Here is a 19,145-nt window from a genome sequence, read left to right as displayed (position 1 = left end):
AAATTATACAAAACGATAATCATGCCTGTTGTCCTGTATGGTTGCGAAACATGGTCGCTTAATCTGAGGGAAGAACATAGACTGAAAGTATTTGAGAACAAGTTTCTGAAACGAAATTCGGACCCAAGAGGAACGGGAATAGGGAATGGCGTTAACTTCATAACGAGGAACTACATAATATATACGGTTTACCCAATATTGTTAATGACGTCAAGTCTAGGAGGCTTAGATGGGCAGGTGATGTAGCTAGAATGGAAGAATGTAGAAACGCTTTCAAAGTCGACTTGAAGACCAATCGGAAACGACCATTAGGAAGACCTAGGCGTAGATGGGAGGACAATATTAATATGGATCTCGCAGAGATTGGAATACAAAGTAGAAACTGGATGCAGTTAGCTAAGGATAGAAATCAGTTGAGAGCTTTCGTGAACGCGGCATTGAACTTCCGGGTTCCATAGGCTATAGAGCTAGTTAGCTAGTTAGTTAAATACATTCAGGAAAACCAGAGCTCACTGCGGTAAATAATAATCGAAATATTGATGTTTAAATATTTAAATATTTTGGAACTTTGTCCAAATTTCGGGTATGGTTTTTACGTGTTTCCTATAACCTCACTTATGATTGATTATTTTTGGAATTATACAATGTGTTAAATACGTTCGTGAAAACCAGAGCTCGTGCGGTCAAAAATAATTGTGGTATTAATTTCTAAAATTTAACTATTTTCGAAGTGTCAAAATTTGTGATGGTGGATTTTAAGTGTACCTTATAACCTCACCTCTGATTGATTATTACGAAAATGATTTATTTTATATTTATGTATGAAGTGTAATAATTAGTTTTTTCCCATTTACAGGTTTGGCAAATATCCGAAGAAAATATCACTAAATTGTTAGGAAGAATACGTTATTAGAAAAAAACACTTTGTGGTGTTCGATAGTGGGTACAGAGCCAATTAAAGTAAATAACAGCAAACAGCGAAATACATGGAATATAGCTTTTAAAATTTCATTAGTATTGGCTAGTTATTAAGATAATATAATGACTTCATACTTAAAAATAGGTGTTTATATACTGTAGTACTATAAGTATATTAGTGTTTAATTAAAAAATGGAGAGTTCTAGTAAAATTATAATTATTAATAGAATACCTAGAAAGTACAAAAAATTCCGAATGAACTGTACAATTATAACTCCGCAACTTGCGAGAAGCCCTGAAGGGAAAAACTATTACTTGGTTGCGAAGTAGAATTGCTCAGCTATTAAATATGTTAATGGTAAATGTAGATTCTCACCATCAGATAGGGTTGACATTATGGAATCAGAATAATCCAGATATATCTTTCTGGTTTTCGTTTCGAGAAGCAGCGAATGTCACTGAAGACTTCGGCTGGGAGGCTCTGAATCAAGTTATACAATCTAATGCCAAATTTATGGAACAAGATCGTTTTGTTATTGACTTCCATCATGTGGCCTTTCCTGTAGGAGAGGGAAGGAAAAGTCAAAATTTTACCTCTGATGAAGAATATATGAAAAAGTGCAAAAGTATATTAAGAATAAACACAGCAGTTGCCTCGCCGATGCTATGTTAGTTGCTAAAGGTCTGATTGATAATAAAGCTGATAAAAATGCATGTAATTCTTATTATGTTCAGAGAAAGAACTTTGTCTTTAGAACAAAATTATTATGTAAGAGTTCTGTTGTTAATTTGATGAATGGTGGTGGCATACCAGAATTAAAACTAATCCAAAGATATTTATCAGATTATACAATCACAGTGTACGATGATTTGACGGAAGAGAAAACATTTTTCAAGGGAGTGGGTGGTGAAAAGAAAATTAATCTACTATTTATAAATAATCACTAAAATGTTATTTCTAATTTATGTGCCACATTTAGCTGTTCGTACTTTTCGAACACGTGTCATAAAGAATATGGTCATAAAGAAAAGCATATAGGTCACTGTAAGGCATTATGTGCTAAATGCAGGAAAAATCCTCCGTGTAAAAACAGATGAAATACTGAATTGTAATAAGTATAAGGGACGCTTTTACGGTAACGAATGTATGTCGTATCATTTAAAAACGGATTTGTGTTCACAATTGAAAGTTTGTACAATATATCTTAAAACATATGCTATTAAGAAGAATAGGAACTCACATAAGTGTGGGGAAACGTATTGCATAAATTGTTAGAATATGATGCCCCCTGGCTTTTATGTTATATGCGCTCACGAAAATATTCAGGCACAGAGAAATGGATGTTGGTCTTTTATGACATAGAATGTATGCAGGACGAAGTATTACGTCAACATGTGCCTAAACTACTTATTACGCACCAAGTATGTTACGAATGTTTCAGGAATAGTGAGGATATTACATGTAGCATTTTGCAACAGACATGAAAATATTTTTTATGGGGAAGATTGTGTTACTGCCTTTCTTGAATACTTAAGCAGTAAACCTGTCAATATCAATAGAGTAATATGCATTGCATATAATGCGAAAGGATATGATGCACATTTTGTTCTGCGTGCAATAATAACAGTAAAGCGATGGGCTCCAAGTGTCATTATGAAAGGATGTAAAATAATGTGTATTGGTTGCAAATATTTGAAATCTATCGATAGTCTGAATTTCTTCCCTATGGCGCTGGCAAAACTATCTGATGCATTTGGTATAGACGAGGTAAAAGGTTATTTTTCCCATTATTTTAACACCAAAAACAATCAGAGCTAAATTTTATGGTTATTAACACATGAAGAAAAAGGAGCAGAAACAGTTTATGCGCTGGTATGAAAATTCCTCAGAACAAACATTTAGTTTTAAAGAAGAATTGATTCGTTAGTGTAGGATGGACGTTGTACTTCTACGTAAAGCATGCATTAAATTTTTGTTAGAATTTCAACAAATATCCAATGTAATTCCACTAGTTGAGACAATTAGTATAGCCTCCGCATGTAATCTGGTATTTCGACGAATTTTTTTTAAAAGAGGAGGCTATAGGATTTATTCCTCATAATGGATATCTGTGGGCAGATTATCAGTCCGTCGAAGCGATACAGTGGTTGATCCATGAACAAGAGAGACTTGGTATTACAATCAAGCACGCGGCAAATTGTAAGGAAATGATTCTGGGTGTTTTTAGAGTAGATGGTTACGCTCGTATTGATGATAAATGTATGGGAATATGCAGGGTGTTTTTATCATGGATGCGTTAAATGCTATAAAACTGGGCGTAATAACCCTTTATATAACGATCCACATCCCAGTCTTGAAGTGAATTATGGAAATACCACTAGAAAAATCGACCATTTAAAAAATGTGGTTTGTAGTACACGAGATGTAGTCATGTGAGTGGAAAAATGAGCTTCGTAAAAATCCTCACATCACAGAATTTGTGGCACATCACCCCCTGTGTAGAAAATAACCTATTAAACCAAGAGATGTACTCTACAGGGGGCGCTGTTCAGCTGAGAAATATTATTATAAAATTGCCCCGGGGAGAAGGTGCACTAGGTAAACATCATCTCGTTATACACTTACTGTTGCAAGGTAAAATAATACCCTATAGGACACCCAAAAATTTATGTGGGTGCTGATTGTCCGCCACCGATAAACTCGAGGGGATCGTAAAATGCACAGTACTCCCTCCCGGAGATTTGTATAATCCCGTTTTACCGTTTCGTAGTAAGGATAAACTTTTATTTCCTCTGTGCTACAGATGTGCGGAGACTTTAAATACACAAGAATGTGAACATAGTGAAGAGGAGATGGCCCTCACTGGGACATGGGTGGTGGACGAAGTACGTAAAGCTCAAGAGAAAGGTTACAAAATATTAGAAATGCATAAGGTATGGGAGTATAAAGTAGTGCAGTATGATGCTGTTAAAAAAGAAGGGGGTATTTTCACAGAATATGTAAACATGTTTATGAAATTGAAAACAGAGCCTCATGGTTGGCCTAAATGATGAAAAAATGAAGAGCTAAGAAATAAATATATTGAGGAGTATTACGTGAGAGAGGGAGTACAGCTAGACAGTACAAAAATGGGTAAGAAAAACAAAGCACGTAAAAGCATATGTAAATTGGCATTAAATTTTTTATGGGGCAAGTTTGCCCAATATGAAAACATGAGTCATATCGAAATTATTCGAGACCCTGGAAAATTCAATGACATTAACTGACAGTAATGTAGAGGTAACACAGGTAATTCCAATTGACGAGGATGCGTTATTATTAAATTATCAGTTATTGGATGACGCAAATGTTCCTTTGAAAAACGCAAATGTAATCATTGCAGTATATACCACCTCGTATACACGATTAGATTTATACAACTATTTAGAACAGGTAGATAAAGATGCCATATACATCTCATTTATGGCAGATAGTCTCATTTATGTATTCAGACCTGGAGGAGTAAAATTACTTTTTGGCGATTATTTTGGTGACTTAAAAGACGAATAACATAATGTAGGTCCCGATGCATATATTAGAGAATGTTGTAGTAGTGGGACAAAAAAATATGCTTGCGAGACCTTTAGTACAGGTACTACAAAGACATGTTGTAAGGTATGTGGGATTAGCCTCAACAGCGAAACAATGAAAATTGTTAATTTTGATCAAATTAAAAATATGATTCTTAACGATTCCCCTTCGGTAACTGTAACAAACCCATGTAAAATTGCTCGTAGAAAAGACAGCAAAATTATTAGTAAGGAGGAAATGAAATCCTACCAATTGGTACATACCAAAGGTAAAAAGAGTTGATGGAAGTTATGATACAGTGCCTTACGGTTTTAAGAGAAATAGACTATTGTAAAAAGAATTATTTGTGTAAATAGATAAATATACATTATGAATACAAAACATCTCTCAAGTTCCCTCTTCTACATGGGTAATTCAACAGATCTTTGTGTATATCTGAAATATGGTAGTGATTGGAAAAGTTTTATGTATTTGTAAAATTACGCATTGCTAATGAATGTATTGTGATATCAATTAATGAGTGGTCCAGGATTTTTGTTATCATATTCTATCTATATAAATGATTATTTTAGAGAAGGTGAAAATGCAACTGAATAAAAGTAATACTTGACGCTAATGACGATGTTAATTTAATGTATATTTGTGCAAATGATAATAGTAGTAGAGCTGAAATAATTTTTTCTATATGGAAAAAATGTTACTATTTCCCATGCATTCACGATGCAATTTCTACATGTTCTATACTTGCTCCTCTAATAAGTAAATATCTATATGAATGTGTTTTGAAGGGTAAATTTTCTAAAGTTACTTTGTTTAAGATACTGCCACAGCAAATCGTATTCAACTAGAATTAGTTTCAATGTTATTGGGTGATTGATAAATATTTTATTTTTGAAGAAGTATAAAATAGAGAGAGAGCAAAGAAAAAATGGAGCTTCACCATCCTTTTACATGCATTATAGCAGGGACTACTGGGTGCGGGAAATCATATTTTGTGAAAGAATTTTTAAAATATTATGCTGAAAAATGGAAAGATATAGTATGGTGTTATGGTGAGTGGCAACCTCTGTATGAATCTCTCTCCTCAATTTGTACATTTAAAGAAGGACTCCCAAATATAGATGATTTTTCAGCCAAGCTGGTCCACACCTTATAATTATTGACGATTTAATGAGGGAATGTGATGCAAGAATTGTTGACTTTTTTACTAAAGGTACCCACCACCGAAATGTAAGTGTTATATATGTAATGCAAAATATCTTCCACGAGGCTAAAAATATGCGAGACATATCATTAACTTGTCATTATATAGTATGTTTTAAAAATCCTAGAGACCAGGCTCAAATTAATTATCTAGCACGTCAATTATATCTAGGTAACACAAAATTTGTTCAAGAATGTTATCAAGATGCAACTTGCGCTGCTCATAGTTATTTGGTTTTTGATTTAAAACAAGACACCTCCGATGAACATCGTGTTGGAACAAATATTTTCCCCTCAGATTCTTACAATTATGTTTATGTACCAGTAAAAATAATCTCAACAACTTTTATATTTTAATAGCCAATTTTAGTATAATAGCTGTAAGAAAAAATGATTAGTAAAGAAAGTGCCCATTTACTAAAACTTTTAGCCAGGGCAAAACTTAAGGTACGTAAGGCTATATTACATAATGCAGATCCCGATTTAATTCGATCGATCTGCGAATGTTCATATAACTACTGCAAGGAAATGTTCCATTAAATAAAAAAGTGAAAAATAGATTAAAAAGATATAAAAAAGAAATTTGGTATTTGGTGAAAGAAGGTTCGTCATTAAAACAGAAGAAAAAACGAATAATTGTGGTGGTTTTCTCACTGCTAGCAACTATTATTGGAGGTATTCTATCTAGTTTCATTAAATAATAATTATGCAGTATGCACAAAAACTTGTTTTAATTTCACCAGAAAAATTACATCAATATCAGACTATACATAATTTACATGATGAAATGAAAAATATTTTAAACAATAAAACTATGAGTGTTGATGAAACATGGGTACGATATAAGGAGATCATCAACTAGTGTTGGTACTAATAGGTTAGAGGACGAGGAGGAGGAGGACGGGGAAGAAATACTATCTACCCACCCCGAAAATTGTCTGCGTAAAGCAAGGCCTTTATTACGTAAATTAAAACAAATTTCCAACATTCAATGGGATGAGAATGGTAGTGTTAATATTTATAATAAATTAATTCCTGGTGGAAATATACTAGATTTAATAGCGGATTTTGTTAGGTGTCGTACGAAAAATATTCCCCCACAAATTGGGAATCCTTTGCTGTACTGTTAGCAAAATCCAATATACCTTTAGAGTATATAGGAAACACTCAACGTATAGAATATATTCGTAAGCTGACAACGTCTGCTGCTGCTGGTCCGAAAGAAGAGGAGCCACCCCGTAAACGTAAAGTTGTAAACAGATGGTGTGACTACAAAATATGAAGAAGCTGGAGGATATTTATTATAATCCCTCAAACCCTGCCTCATTTTCAAGTGCTATAGCATTATGGAAAGCTGTGAAGAAATCAATGCCTTTACACAGGGTGCAACTGTGGGTAAAAGAACAGCCGACTTATACACTGCATAAACCGGCATCTAAAAAGTTTCCACGTAATCCCTATTTAGTGTTCAATATTGACGATCATAGGCAAGCTGATTTAAACGATATGCAGAGCCTCCAGAAGTATAATGATGGCTACAGGTATATTTTAACAGTGACTGATTTATTTAGCCGCTTTGCATGGGCCGTGTCTGTACGTACAAAAGCTGGTGAAAACATTATAGAAGCATTTAAGCAAATATTTGCATCTGCTTATCGTAGACCCTTGCGTCTACAAATAGATAAAGGTACAGAGTTTCTTATTAAACGATTTCAGCTATGTAATATGTGCTATGTTAAACAAGGGGTTGGATGATGTGTTCATTGTCTTTTATCGATCTACTATGCTACATAGTCTCATGTAATTTCTGCTATGTTAAAATAAGCCATACTCTTTTATTAGCTCTGTTATGTTACATAGTCTTATGTAATATGTGCTATGTTAAGTAGGCGATTGGAAGATGTGTTATCGATCTGCTATGTTCGTAGTCTCTGTGTGATTTCTGCTATTTTAAAATAGGGCTTGAAAAAGGAGAACAAGTACACCCTCTTATTATGTTGGTAGTACGCTATGTTAAAATACGGGTTGAAAAAAGTCTTCATAAAGGGGAATGAATACACCCCTAAATAGTGGTCGTAAAAGAGAACGAGTACACCCTCATAAAAGAGAACGAGTTTTCGGGGTGTTTGATTTTCCATGGTTGGACGGTACGGGAGTCGTGGCGTATCGTGCGACACTGGAAAATTGAGTTCTTGCTCTCAGGAGGCCCTGAAAAAAAAACGCGATTTTTAGGGTAGTGTCAGTCAAGTGCCGCCCATCTACTGTGGTGGATCAGGGGAGCAGAGTTGTCTTCCACATTGTGAAGCGGGCAGATTTGAGGCTTATTCTGGGGGATATCAATTTCATCCCATTTTCCTTTGTGGACATCGGACACAATTATTCACATTTCTCCCCAAAAAACATTTTAAATGGGATTATTGGGGGCACAGTCCCTCAGTTCCAAGATTGGAGGGGACATGTCCCCCTCAATCCCGCGTGCCTTTTGTGCCAGTGCTTGTAAAACACACACTGTCAACACATGTAGACAAGAACATTTGTTACACAACGACTGTGGTAACTATGTTATAACTCGTGATATCGATATATTTACGAAATAGGTTATATTTTGTTGCCACTTGTCATGAAATCTTGAAAGATTTTACAACTGATTTGAATATTTCTATTCTTTTAATTTATTATAAACATATGGATAATTAACATTTTACTTGTATCTACAAGTGACTACTTTATTGGTTGAAGCAAAAAACTTTAAAAAAGTTGACAACAGCGGGAATCAACAGCGTAACACTTGGAACGTGAGTCACAAATATTTCTGACTCTGCCAAACCGTCACTTACTAAATTTGCGCAACGTGCAACATATGAGGCGAGCCGAAAACTTTAAGACGCTTTTTCTATCCAATATTAGGCAATTGCGCTCTCCCAGTTTGCAATATGAACACTTTAAATGTTCATAATAACCTTGCAAAAAATTGCCCCTATGTTACTTTACCAAAGTATGCTTTCTCCTTGGAAGTGAAAAAACAACTTCAGGTATTTTTGGATATTGATATTTGTGATTGTAATAAGATTGTAGCAAGATACGGAGATACTTTCGGCGAATCAGAAAAGAAAGTGGTCTGAGGGACTATATGCATATTTTTGTTTTTTAATTTAAATTTGAAGTATCCCGACTATAGTATTTTATCATGACAGAAATCGTATGTTTTGTCGTTATCATAAACGTGTGCAATTCGCTTCATAAACGAGTGTTTTTTGACTCTTACTTAGGGATGTAAAATACCTGGGTATTTATTTCAGCGGGTAAATACCCTGGGTAAATACCCGGGTATTTACGCAAAATGGGTATTTTAGTGGGTATTTTATGTTTCAGTTAGCAATAAATCGATTTTATCCTTGTCAATGAAAAATATAATGGTCATTTGTATCACCTGCAACAGGAGCACTAAATAACCACCTAATTAATCATTTTTTCTAGTAATTAAAGAATTAATTTGATATTTATTAAGTAATATAGTATGGATTTCCTACCTACTCACCATAATTTTCTTTTTACTTACACTAAATTTCCTTCCATTACCCTTGGCGGAAAATAATTATCCATTGTACTCTGTGAATTCTTACCTTGGTGTGCCTCTGAGGCGTCCAATCAACTACGCAGTAGAATTTCGTAGCGGATCAGACCAACACGAAAATTTAAAATTTATGACAGAACGTAACGATGACTAAAGAAAGTGAAGACTGTTGTCACGAAACCAGTCATACACTACTATTAAGTATTCTGCCTGCCAGAAACTCCTGGTATTAATGACACGGGATTTAAGTTCTTCCTTAGGTTCGCCTCTCATGAAACTTTCTTCATTTTTCTCGATCTGGCTCATCTTCTTTTTATCTTACAATACATTCTCCAGTTTTTCAAATCACCGATGAACACACTAACTAAAGTATTTAAGTAACAGCAGGATCTCTATTACTAAAGAAATACGTTTTCTTTTGGTTTACCAAATTTATTAATGACGGAAAATGAATTATTAATAATTGCTTTCCTGTTTTAAAGATCCAAAGTTTACAACAATTTTATTATACATATATTGTTAACATTACCTTAAAAATTTTTTGAATAGCAATGATGAAAACAACCTTTTTAATAATTAAAAAAACTGAACTGATATTACAGATACGGCTGGTTACTTTCTTCATGCAAAATAATGTTATTTTTGTTAGTTTATCTATAGGCAATGAGATGTACTGAATTGTCGAGTATGCAAAGATTTGGACCAATAAGTTTCGTAAGTTTTACACCTAGTTTACGAAATTAATAAATTAATCTGTTTAAGAAACTACACTGTAACAACGAAGTTGTTGAAATAGTTATATCATAGTACAGAAACTCGACTTTAGTAACTAATAATTAACCTAGTTATAACCTTGAAAATACTTAGAAACTTAAAAGAAACACATTTAACGATTACGAAAGTTGCAGAATAATCAAGGTAATTAAATTTAATAAATTGACCGATTAAACTATTTACTAAATATGCCGTTGAAAGAAAATTATCCATAAAATAAGGAATAACATTTCGTAAAACACTTAAGTAACTAATTCCTGATTTTTAGAAGTGTTCACAAATTGACTTTAACAATAATGCTTTGTAAAAGAATTTATTGGAATAGCATATTTAAAATATTAATGTGATAAACAACGTTAAGGTGTATAGTAACTCAGCAACATTTATACTTTAAATTATTCAGTATAGAACAGCAATTAACCTCCACCATATTTGGAGTACTATAAAACGACCACAAATTTTACCGTCCTACTCAGAATCAACCGTAAGATCAGAGTCGGAATCATCACATAATTCTTCAGTATCAACATCTATTACTCTCTTCCTCATTTTGTTCTATGTCACTCATTTTTCTGTATCCTCTTCCAATGTCTCTAGTATTTTGTTCTGTTCCATGTCAACAGCTGGTGACTTGTACCTTGATGATCCTGGTTTTGAGTGTTGCATCCGTGAAACTTCAGGCAATCTCTTATTTAAAAGCTTCCAGTTATAAGAAGGATATGCTAGTTTTCCTGTCCTCTCCAATGATAAACAATTTATTGTTTTTCTAAATGTAGAAGGAGTTCTTTCTGTGGCAGCAGATGTAACCGGAGCACAAAGTATTCAAATAGCGACATAAGTTAATTCCGTGATGTCTCGAAACCCTCTCCACCAAAGTAGTGAGCTTATTTGTTCCACTCCGTTCCACAAAAACTTCCTTACCCAATTTCCTTCCCTGTCCCTATAGTCAGTCAAATGTGATCTCAGAATTCAATCCCATTTGTTTTCCAACTTCACAAACCAAGTTTACTCCATCAAGCAATTATTCAGCGGTCAGTTTGCAGCCGTGAAAAGTGAAATTGAGGAGATCTGCAGCCAGATGAATTGGACCCAAGCCGAATTTCACTACTTTGTTTTATTTTTCCATCATCGATTGCTCTTCTGTTTTCGAAAGAATTGATTATGGTAACTGTTCAGTCATTAGAGTTAGATGAAGGCTCTGGAATTTTGAGTGCAAAGTGTCTATCTGATACTTATTTTACTCGATACAATTAATCAAATCCGCTATAGGTTTCAAAATGGCTACAAGGTTTTCAATACAAATCCAGAATACACCAAGAAGATTTTTTTTTTATTTCTGAAGGTAATGACGATTCCTCACTCACGCGAGTATCTGAAGCTCAGTTTTATTGACCAGCACACTTTGGAGGGATTGCAAATAATTACCCCATCTTGTTTCTTCAGGCAACTTTAACGAAATTATAACCCTTTTCTTCCTTGAGTTTTGTGTAAATACTGCTTACAGGTGATGGCTATGTTTGATTGTTTTAACATCATCAATTACAGTCCCCAGTAATGTCTTTACCGATGGACATCCGATGATGTCAGAACAAAACAAATGAACAAATGAATGTAACGTGCGTTTATAAAAAAGATAAAGAATTGAAAAAGTAATATCGCACCGTCACTGGTCAGGGTCACAATACGCCACCCCCAAATATTATAGTAGAGAGTAATCAGCATAAAAATTAAAGAGAGTATATAAACATGTATAAGCACTCAGCTTTTAATTTACGCTATTAATCTGCATAGACGATATCAAGTTAGTTAATTTCAACTTCTCAATTCCACGTACCAAAAATAGTAAAGAGTGTTCAAATATCCATAATCAATTAGGTTGAATAACAAGTTTCTGAATTTAATGTAAATAATTATTATTTTCGAATTGAACAAGAAATAGGTACAACAACTTTCAAAAAATGTAACATTCAATAATGGTTCCAGTAGTCAACTACCCCAAGAGCTCAAACTATAATTCATGAAATTTCAAGTATTAATAATTATAACAATTTCTAATATTAATTATAGGCTCATGAATTATCGAAATTTTGAAATATATATATTAAATTTTAAGACAAAAGCTGAATTTACCAGTTGAGTGTTAAGCAATTTAACCTACAGGTTACAGTTGTCAAATTAATAGAATAACGGTCAATTACAGGTTCTAAAGATATAATTAACTCCAAATAGCAAAATCATGGAACAAACTCACCCAATTTTAGATGTTTAACTCAAAGTTATATTCCGGAAATCACAATAATTAGTCGTTAATAACAGATGAATATTATACACCATTATTATAACTTTAACAACACTTGGTCAAAAGGTCCGACCAGTTTCAATTTTCCCTGAATTCTGACGTAAACCGTATCTATAGAATTTCACGTTCAAAACTCTCACTAGATGGCATAGTTACCAATATATCAGTGTTACCAATACTTCTACTTTAATAACATTTGTTTGACTTTTTTTTTTTTTTTTTTAACATACAACAACATCGAGAGGCCCCCATAAAATAAAAGTTGTACTTTTATTTTATAAATTATTTTGATTATAGCAGTCTTGTGTCAATTTGGTTAGAACATCAACACCTACTCCACCACCAACTACTAATACCAGACTCATTCTCTCATGCACCACCAAATAAAAGTAAAAACTAAAAGCAAAAAATATCTTCCCCCAAAATCTCATTCAATAGCATGCATCCATCTGACTCGCCCGACCTAGCATATCCTTGTATTAGTAATATAAGGTCATGAGTAAATAATCGAAAATAATTTATAATAACAATTCCAATGATGATCGAAATACTGATTTCCACAATTAATATTTCCAATTTTAAATAATTTCCATTAATAGGAGACCTTCAATATAATTATAATTATTAATTTCCTGAAGTAATAACAGAATTTTATAATTGAAATGAAAATAACGACTTACATTACAGCAGCTCGGGTAGTTTCAGAACAACATCAAAATGAATAATTTACCAGGATAACAAAACTTGCGTACAGCAAACAGGTTACAATCCAAATTGATTACTCGAAGTACATATTGTAAAGGACAGTCACACGACATTCTTTCCAGGCCTGGAATACAAAAAATATATTAACATCACATACATACAATATTTAAAATATATGCTGACCAAGTTGTTTATTTGTATAATTCTATATTTAATTTAATTTACTTAATTTAAGATTCTGACTAGAAACAGTTGATCCAAGAAACGAAATTACAGTTGGTTTGATCTTAATTATTAACAGTTAATCTAGGTTCACGATAAATTTTTGTCATTGAAACGTGTACTTTTCTTACATCATTAGGATTCTCAATTGATCTAACTTGTAATGTATTTTTTGTAAGTAATCTCAAAATCTGGAATGGGCCAAGCCACCTAGGACATAATGATTTAGTCACCTTATCAGCTAGACTAGATTTAAATTGGGACTTTATTAAAACCTTATCATTAACTTGATATGTCACAGGAGATCTTTTCCTGTCATATTCTCTCTTCTTACGGTGCCACGCTTTTTCCAAATTCTCTAAAGCTGTTACCCATAAATTTTTGTCCTTTTGTCTGATTTCATAGTTATCAATTTCCCATTTCACATCTAGAGGATCACATACATTATAATTATACACTAGCTCCATTGGTGAACATTTTGATTCAGTATGTTCTGCTGAGTTTATAGAAAATTCAATTTCATGGATACCCTGATCCCACTTAGTTTGTTTATTCCGGAAATAAATTTTCAGACAATCCTTCAAAACACGCAAATAACGCTCCGATGCGTTCGAAGCAGCGTGGTACGGAGATATACAAATATCCCTAATTCCTTGTCCGTACAGAAAATCTTTAAATAAAGATGAAACAAAGATACTTGAATTATCATGGGAAACCGAATGGGGAAATCCGAATCGGCACATAATTTTATACAGCTTACCTCGTACCGTTTTAGCATTTAAAGTTCTAAAAGGCTCTAACCACATAAATTTAGTACAAGAATCTACAACAATGAGACAGTATTTGCCAGATTTTGATTCACATAGTGGCCCACATACATCAAAATACCATAGGGCGTTCGGAATTTTCTCATATTGAGAAATGAGTTGTCCCATAGGCTGTCTATTAGTACTTTTATTTATTTGGCATTCCTTGCACCTTGAAACATAATCCCTAATGTCCCTAATTATTCCATTCCACGTGTATCTTGCACATATTTTAGAGATACTTCTCTGCGTTCCAGCATGAGCACCCGGTAATATATTATTATGATAATAATCAATTATAGATGTTATCAAACTCTTAGGAATACAAATCTTAAAGGGATTTTTAATAGCTTTCGTCTTTTTACATAATATCCCTTTTACCAATTTATATCCATCTACGGTTACATTATTTTCTAATTGTTCAATTATTTTCATCAACTCTTCATCCCTTCTTTGGTGTGTAAACACAGCCTGAGACGCAAATGGCATTAACCACAAGTTAATTTTACACATATTTGTTACCTCATCTTTCCAAGTAGGTTCTAAATCAACTGACTCGAACATCTGCGTGTCATGGACCCTGGAAATAAAATCTGAAGGCGTGTTTAACACACTAGGTACATGTTTGACTTCAAAATCAAACCCTAACAGCCGATATAATAAGCTTCCATAGTTCTTTACTTTCTTTAAATTTCGTATGGCATATGCTAATCCTTGGTGATCAACTCGTACCTCAAATTTATTATGTAAATATGTTTTAAAACGTTCCATACATTCAACCAAGGCCATTAATTCCAATAAATATATAGGCTTATTTAAATCATAAGGGCGGAGTTTTCGACTAAAATAAGCAATAGGCCGTAACACCCCATTACTATCATATTCTTCGAGACATCCCCCTAAGGATTTTGTTGATGCATCCGAACTAATTACAAACTTACCATTTAAATTAGGTAAACATAATACAATATGAGTCTCGAATAATTCTTTTAATTTATCAAGTGCCGCTTGCTGCTCAGGACCCCATACAAACTCAACTTTTGCTGACCTTAATCGGTTAATGGGTTCCAGAACTTCCTGAAAATGTGGAATAAATTTGGAATAATACTGTAAAAACGCTGTTAAAGCTAATAAACCTCTTCGATTTTTGGGAGGAGGCAAATTTTTAATAATTTCAAGTCTAGAGGGATCTAGATACAAATCATTTCCGTCAATAATATATCCAAGGTACGATACCTTAGTCTGAAATAAGGTTGACTTACTTAAAGATAACGTTATCCCTGCTTCTCTGAATTTCTGCAATACCAATTCTAATACACGCTTATGTTCATCTATAGTATCTTGAAAAATTATTATATCATCGAAGAACCACTCAATTCCTAAATGTTTTATTGGATACAATATTTCTGTCATAATTTTTGATAACATATGGGAACCTGCTGCCAACCCAAATGGCAAAACACGCCACTGAAACAGCCCCCTATGAGTCATGAAAGCAGTGTATTTGCTAGAATTTTCAGTGAGTGGAATTTGTAGATACGCCCTCCGGACATCAAGATTTGATCTTATTTTACCTTTAGATATCTCAGCTAATATATCCTCCATCCTAGGAGTGTATTGAGGATTTAAATACAACCGGGAATTTAAATCCTGATAATTAACTATTAATCTTTTGTCCCCCGATTTATTATTAACCAAAAAACTTGGAAAACACCATTCACTATCTGATTTTTCAATCACGCCCTCTTTTAACAATTCATCTAGAATAATATCCATATGCTTCTGATCTTGTTTGCTTAATGGATACGCCTTTTTCCTAATTGGTGTTTCATTATTAACACGTATTTGATATTCTACACCTTTCACCTTCCCTATTTTCTTACAAAACACGTCAGAATAATTATTAACAAGTTCATCTACATACCCTTGCAATGTATTGTCTTGTTCCAATAAAACTGGATCTACCATCAGAGGATTTGTACAGCTATTCTCCCCAAGACCGCTCTGCAGTAAAGAATTTGGTACTTTTCCTTCCGTACAGTTGGCAACTCTGCTACTCATTGGGCCACTCACATTGGATGTTGATTCTCCAATAAACCATCTGGACAAGGACCCCTTCGGAAATTGGCTGGAAAAACCAAAACAATCACCAGCATCATCGTTGTCTTTCCTTGGATAAGTAGGAGAAATTTCTGACCCCCCACCTCTCATTGAATCTACCGGCGAATAAGTTAAAGGCGCAAATTGTCCTTCTAATTTCAACCACAATTTGTTAGCAACCAAATCCAAGTTTGCCTGAATTTGCTTAAGTTCCCTTATGCCCACAATAAAAACTGGACTCAAATTAGGCACAAGAAAAAACTTCAAATTATAGACCCTTCTACGGAAAGTTATAGGTAACACCACATATGAATTTAATGTCAAAGTTTTATTTTCCACACCAACACCAGTAAAAGTTTCACTTTTCACAGTTATAGGTTTTGCTATGCATGAGTTCCAACGTTCAAATTGCTCTTTATTTACCATTGAAATAGTACTGCAGCTATCTAAACCACCGTAATATTTTTGTCCCATAACAAAAGCCTGAACAAAAACAGCAACGATGTGTTTTTGACGCAAAGTGGTATCTGGATACTGTTTATTAATTTCAGAACTTGAAGGTTTCATAAATTCCTCAACACTTGAATCACACCGGGATTTCACCTTCGTGCGCCCCATACATATCATATTACGTTGTTTTTCCGTGTTATGCTCAGACATAAATTGCCCCTTTTTTGAAGTTTTTATTTTGGTAGAACAGTTTATAGTAGAAGTTCCTTCCCCACGACCACTATTAACAGAACCAGTTTCACACATCAGATCACTATTAGTAGGCCGGGATTGATTTGAGGAATGTACATTACGAGTAGAGGAGCGATGCCGATCACTCACGCCCATGTTTGTTTTCACGCCAACTGTCCGCCTTACATTACAATATTTATACGAATGCGCACCACCACAAACATAGCACTGTAACTGCCTCTTTTCTTTAACACTCGAAGTGGATGTCAGTCCTTTATAAACCAACAAATCGTTTTTGTAAAGTTCATATTGATTTACTGCACTCAATAATGTTTGCCAACTTTCCGGTTCTTTATCGCGTAATAGATCGTACCTAAGTTGCGGATTTAAACCATAATAAACTTGCCGAAGAATAGCTATATTATCCATTGCACATTTACCCTCCAGCAACTCATAACAAAGGCGTATTTCCCTAATATATTCAGAAGCACTTTCATTAGGATATTGTAGCCGATCAATAAACTTATTTCGTAATTCTCGTTTACCCAGCACCGAAACCATGTCATTAAGTATATGAACACAAACAACAACCAATCGTTTGTTGTTGTAAACTCACTTATCAACTTCGAATGCAACTTACCCGAAGTCCGAGATAGAGCAGAAAAATATAAGGCCTCGTCGGGATATAACTCAGTGGATTTAATATAATATATTGCCTTCAAAAATTTAAATAATTCTTCATAACGTGAACCATCACACTGTGGAATACTTTTTATTGCTTCTAAAAAGCTAACATTTGCAGCTGACTGAGTCACCTTTGAATGACTTGTACGTAAAGTTAATCCAGCACAACCAGCTGGTGGAACAAAAGCACCTTTGCTTTCTTTTTCTTCGTGAGTATCGAGGAACGGGTTTGAGTAATCGCCCTGAACACCTGTTTGCACAGGTAACTGACCTTGACCAACCAAATGGTTATCAACGACACGTAATCTATTGGGATTATCAGTCAAGGACGAATGTCTTTCTCTTCGTATTTCTTGATACGAAGTCGAAGATAAAAATGGGTTTGTGCTATGTAAGGTAGCGTTTATGGAAACATTTCCTCTATTTTCAAGAAATGATAAATCCCAATCAAGGGGATTATAAGGTTCCACTATCCCTCCATCGCCATTTGGGAAAGAATTTAAATGTAATTGCTGCCTAATCGGATAATCTCGGTTAACCTGCATTCTTACAATTTAGATAATATAATAAGTTATAAAATACAACTTATACCAAAATGAATCGCTTTTGATTAGTAAAATTTCTAGTCAAAACCTATAAATCTAATATGGTGAGTCGTAGTTCCACACTGATACTCCCTACTTAGATTATCCTACCATTCACAATTTCAAACATATCAAATAACTACAACCATAGACAAAATTTTAATTTTCAACAAATGCAACTTTTTGGCAGGAGAGAATTCAGGGAAAATCATGTGTAACGTGCGTTTATAAAAAAGATAAAGAATTGAAAAAGTAATATCGCACCGTCACTGGTCAGGGTCACAATACGCCACCCCCAAATATTATAGTAGAGAGTAATCAGCATAAAAATTAAAGAGAGTATATAAACATGTATAAGCACTCAGCTTTTAATTTACGCTATTAATCTGCATAGACGATATCAAGTTAGTTAATTTCAACTTCTCAATTCCACGTACCAAAAATAGTAAAGAGTGTTCAAATATCCATAATCAATTAGGTTGAATAACAAGTTTCTGAATTTAATGTAAATAATTATTATTTTCGAATTGAACAAGAAATAGGTACAACAACTTTCAAAAAATGTAACATTCAATAATGGTTCCAGTAGTCAACTACCCCAAGAGCTCAAACTATAATTCATGAAATTTCAAGTATTAATAATTATAACAATTTCTAATATTAATTATAGGCTCATGAATTATCGAAATTTTGAAATATATATATTAAATTTTAAGACAAAAGCTGAATTTACCAGTTGAGTGTTAAGCAATTTAACCTACAGGTTACAGTTGTCAAATTAATAGAATAACGGTCAATTACAGGTTCTAAAGATATAATTAACTCCAAATAGCAAAATCATGGAACAAACTCACCCAATTTTAGATGTTTAACTCAAAGTTATATTCCGGAAATCACAATAATTAGTCGTTAATAACAGATGAATATTATACACCATTATTATAACTTTAACAACACTTGGTCAAAAGGTCCGACCAGTTTCAATTTTCCCTGAATTCTGACGTAAACCGTATCTATAGAATT

General features: G+C 33.7%; 1 protein-coding gene across 1 annotated transcript; it reads right to left on the bottom strand.

The window, feature by feature from the left end:
• Positions 1 to 12,981: 12,981 nt before the first annotated feature.
• Positions 12,982 to 17,425, bottom strand: LOC145664494 (uncharacterized). Its single transcript, XM_081731216.1, has 2 exons — positions 15,998 to 17,425; positions 12,982 to 13,169 (listed from the first exon to the last, which is right to left on the bottom strand). Exons 1-2 carry the CDS (start codon positions 17,413 to 17,415, stop codon positions 13,148 to 13,150), a joined length of 1,440 nt encoding a protein of 479 aa, XP_081587342.1. The 5' UTR covers positions 17,416 to 17,425; the 3' UTR covers positions 12,982 to 13,147.
• Positions 17,426 to 19,145: the final 1,720 nt, after the last annotated feature.

Source organism: Thermobia domestica, chromosome 11 (assembly GCF_964235325.1).
Source record: "Thermobia domestica chromosome 11, izTheDome1.hap1.1, whole genome shotgun sequence".
In the NCBI taxonomy this organism is placed as follows: Eukaryota; Metazoa; Arthropoda; class Insecta; order Zygentoma; family Lepismatidae; genus Thermobia; species Thermobia domestica.
The sequence above is the reverse complement of the archived record's forward strand: the minus strand, read 5'-3'. Positions and strand labels throughout refer to the sequence as shown.

Bases quoted from the DNA above. Each gene is read 5' to 3' on its own strand.
- LOC145664494 (XM_081731216.1), bottom strand. From the start codon at position 17,415: ATGGTTTCGGTGCTGGGTAAACGAGAATTACGAAATAAGTTTATTGAT. The intron at 13,170-15,997 runs GTATGTAGATGA...TTTGTATTCCAG, and splicing joins CAAGACAATACATTGCAAGG to GCCTGGAAAGAATGTCGTGT.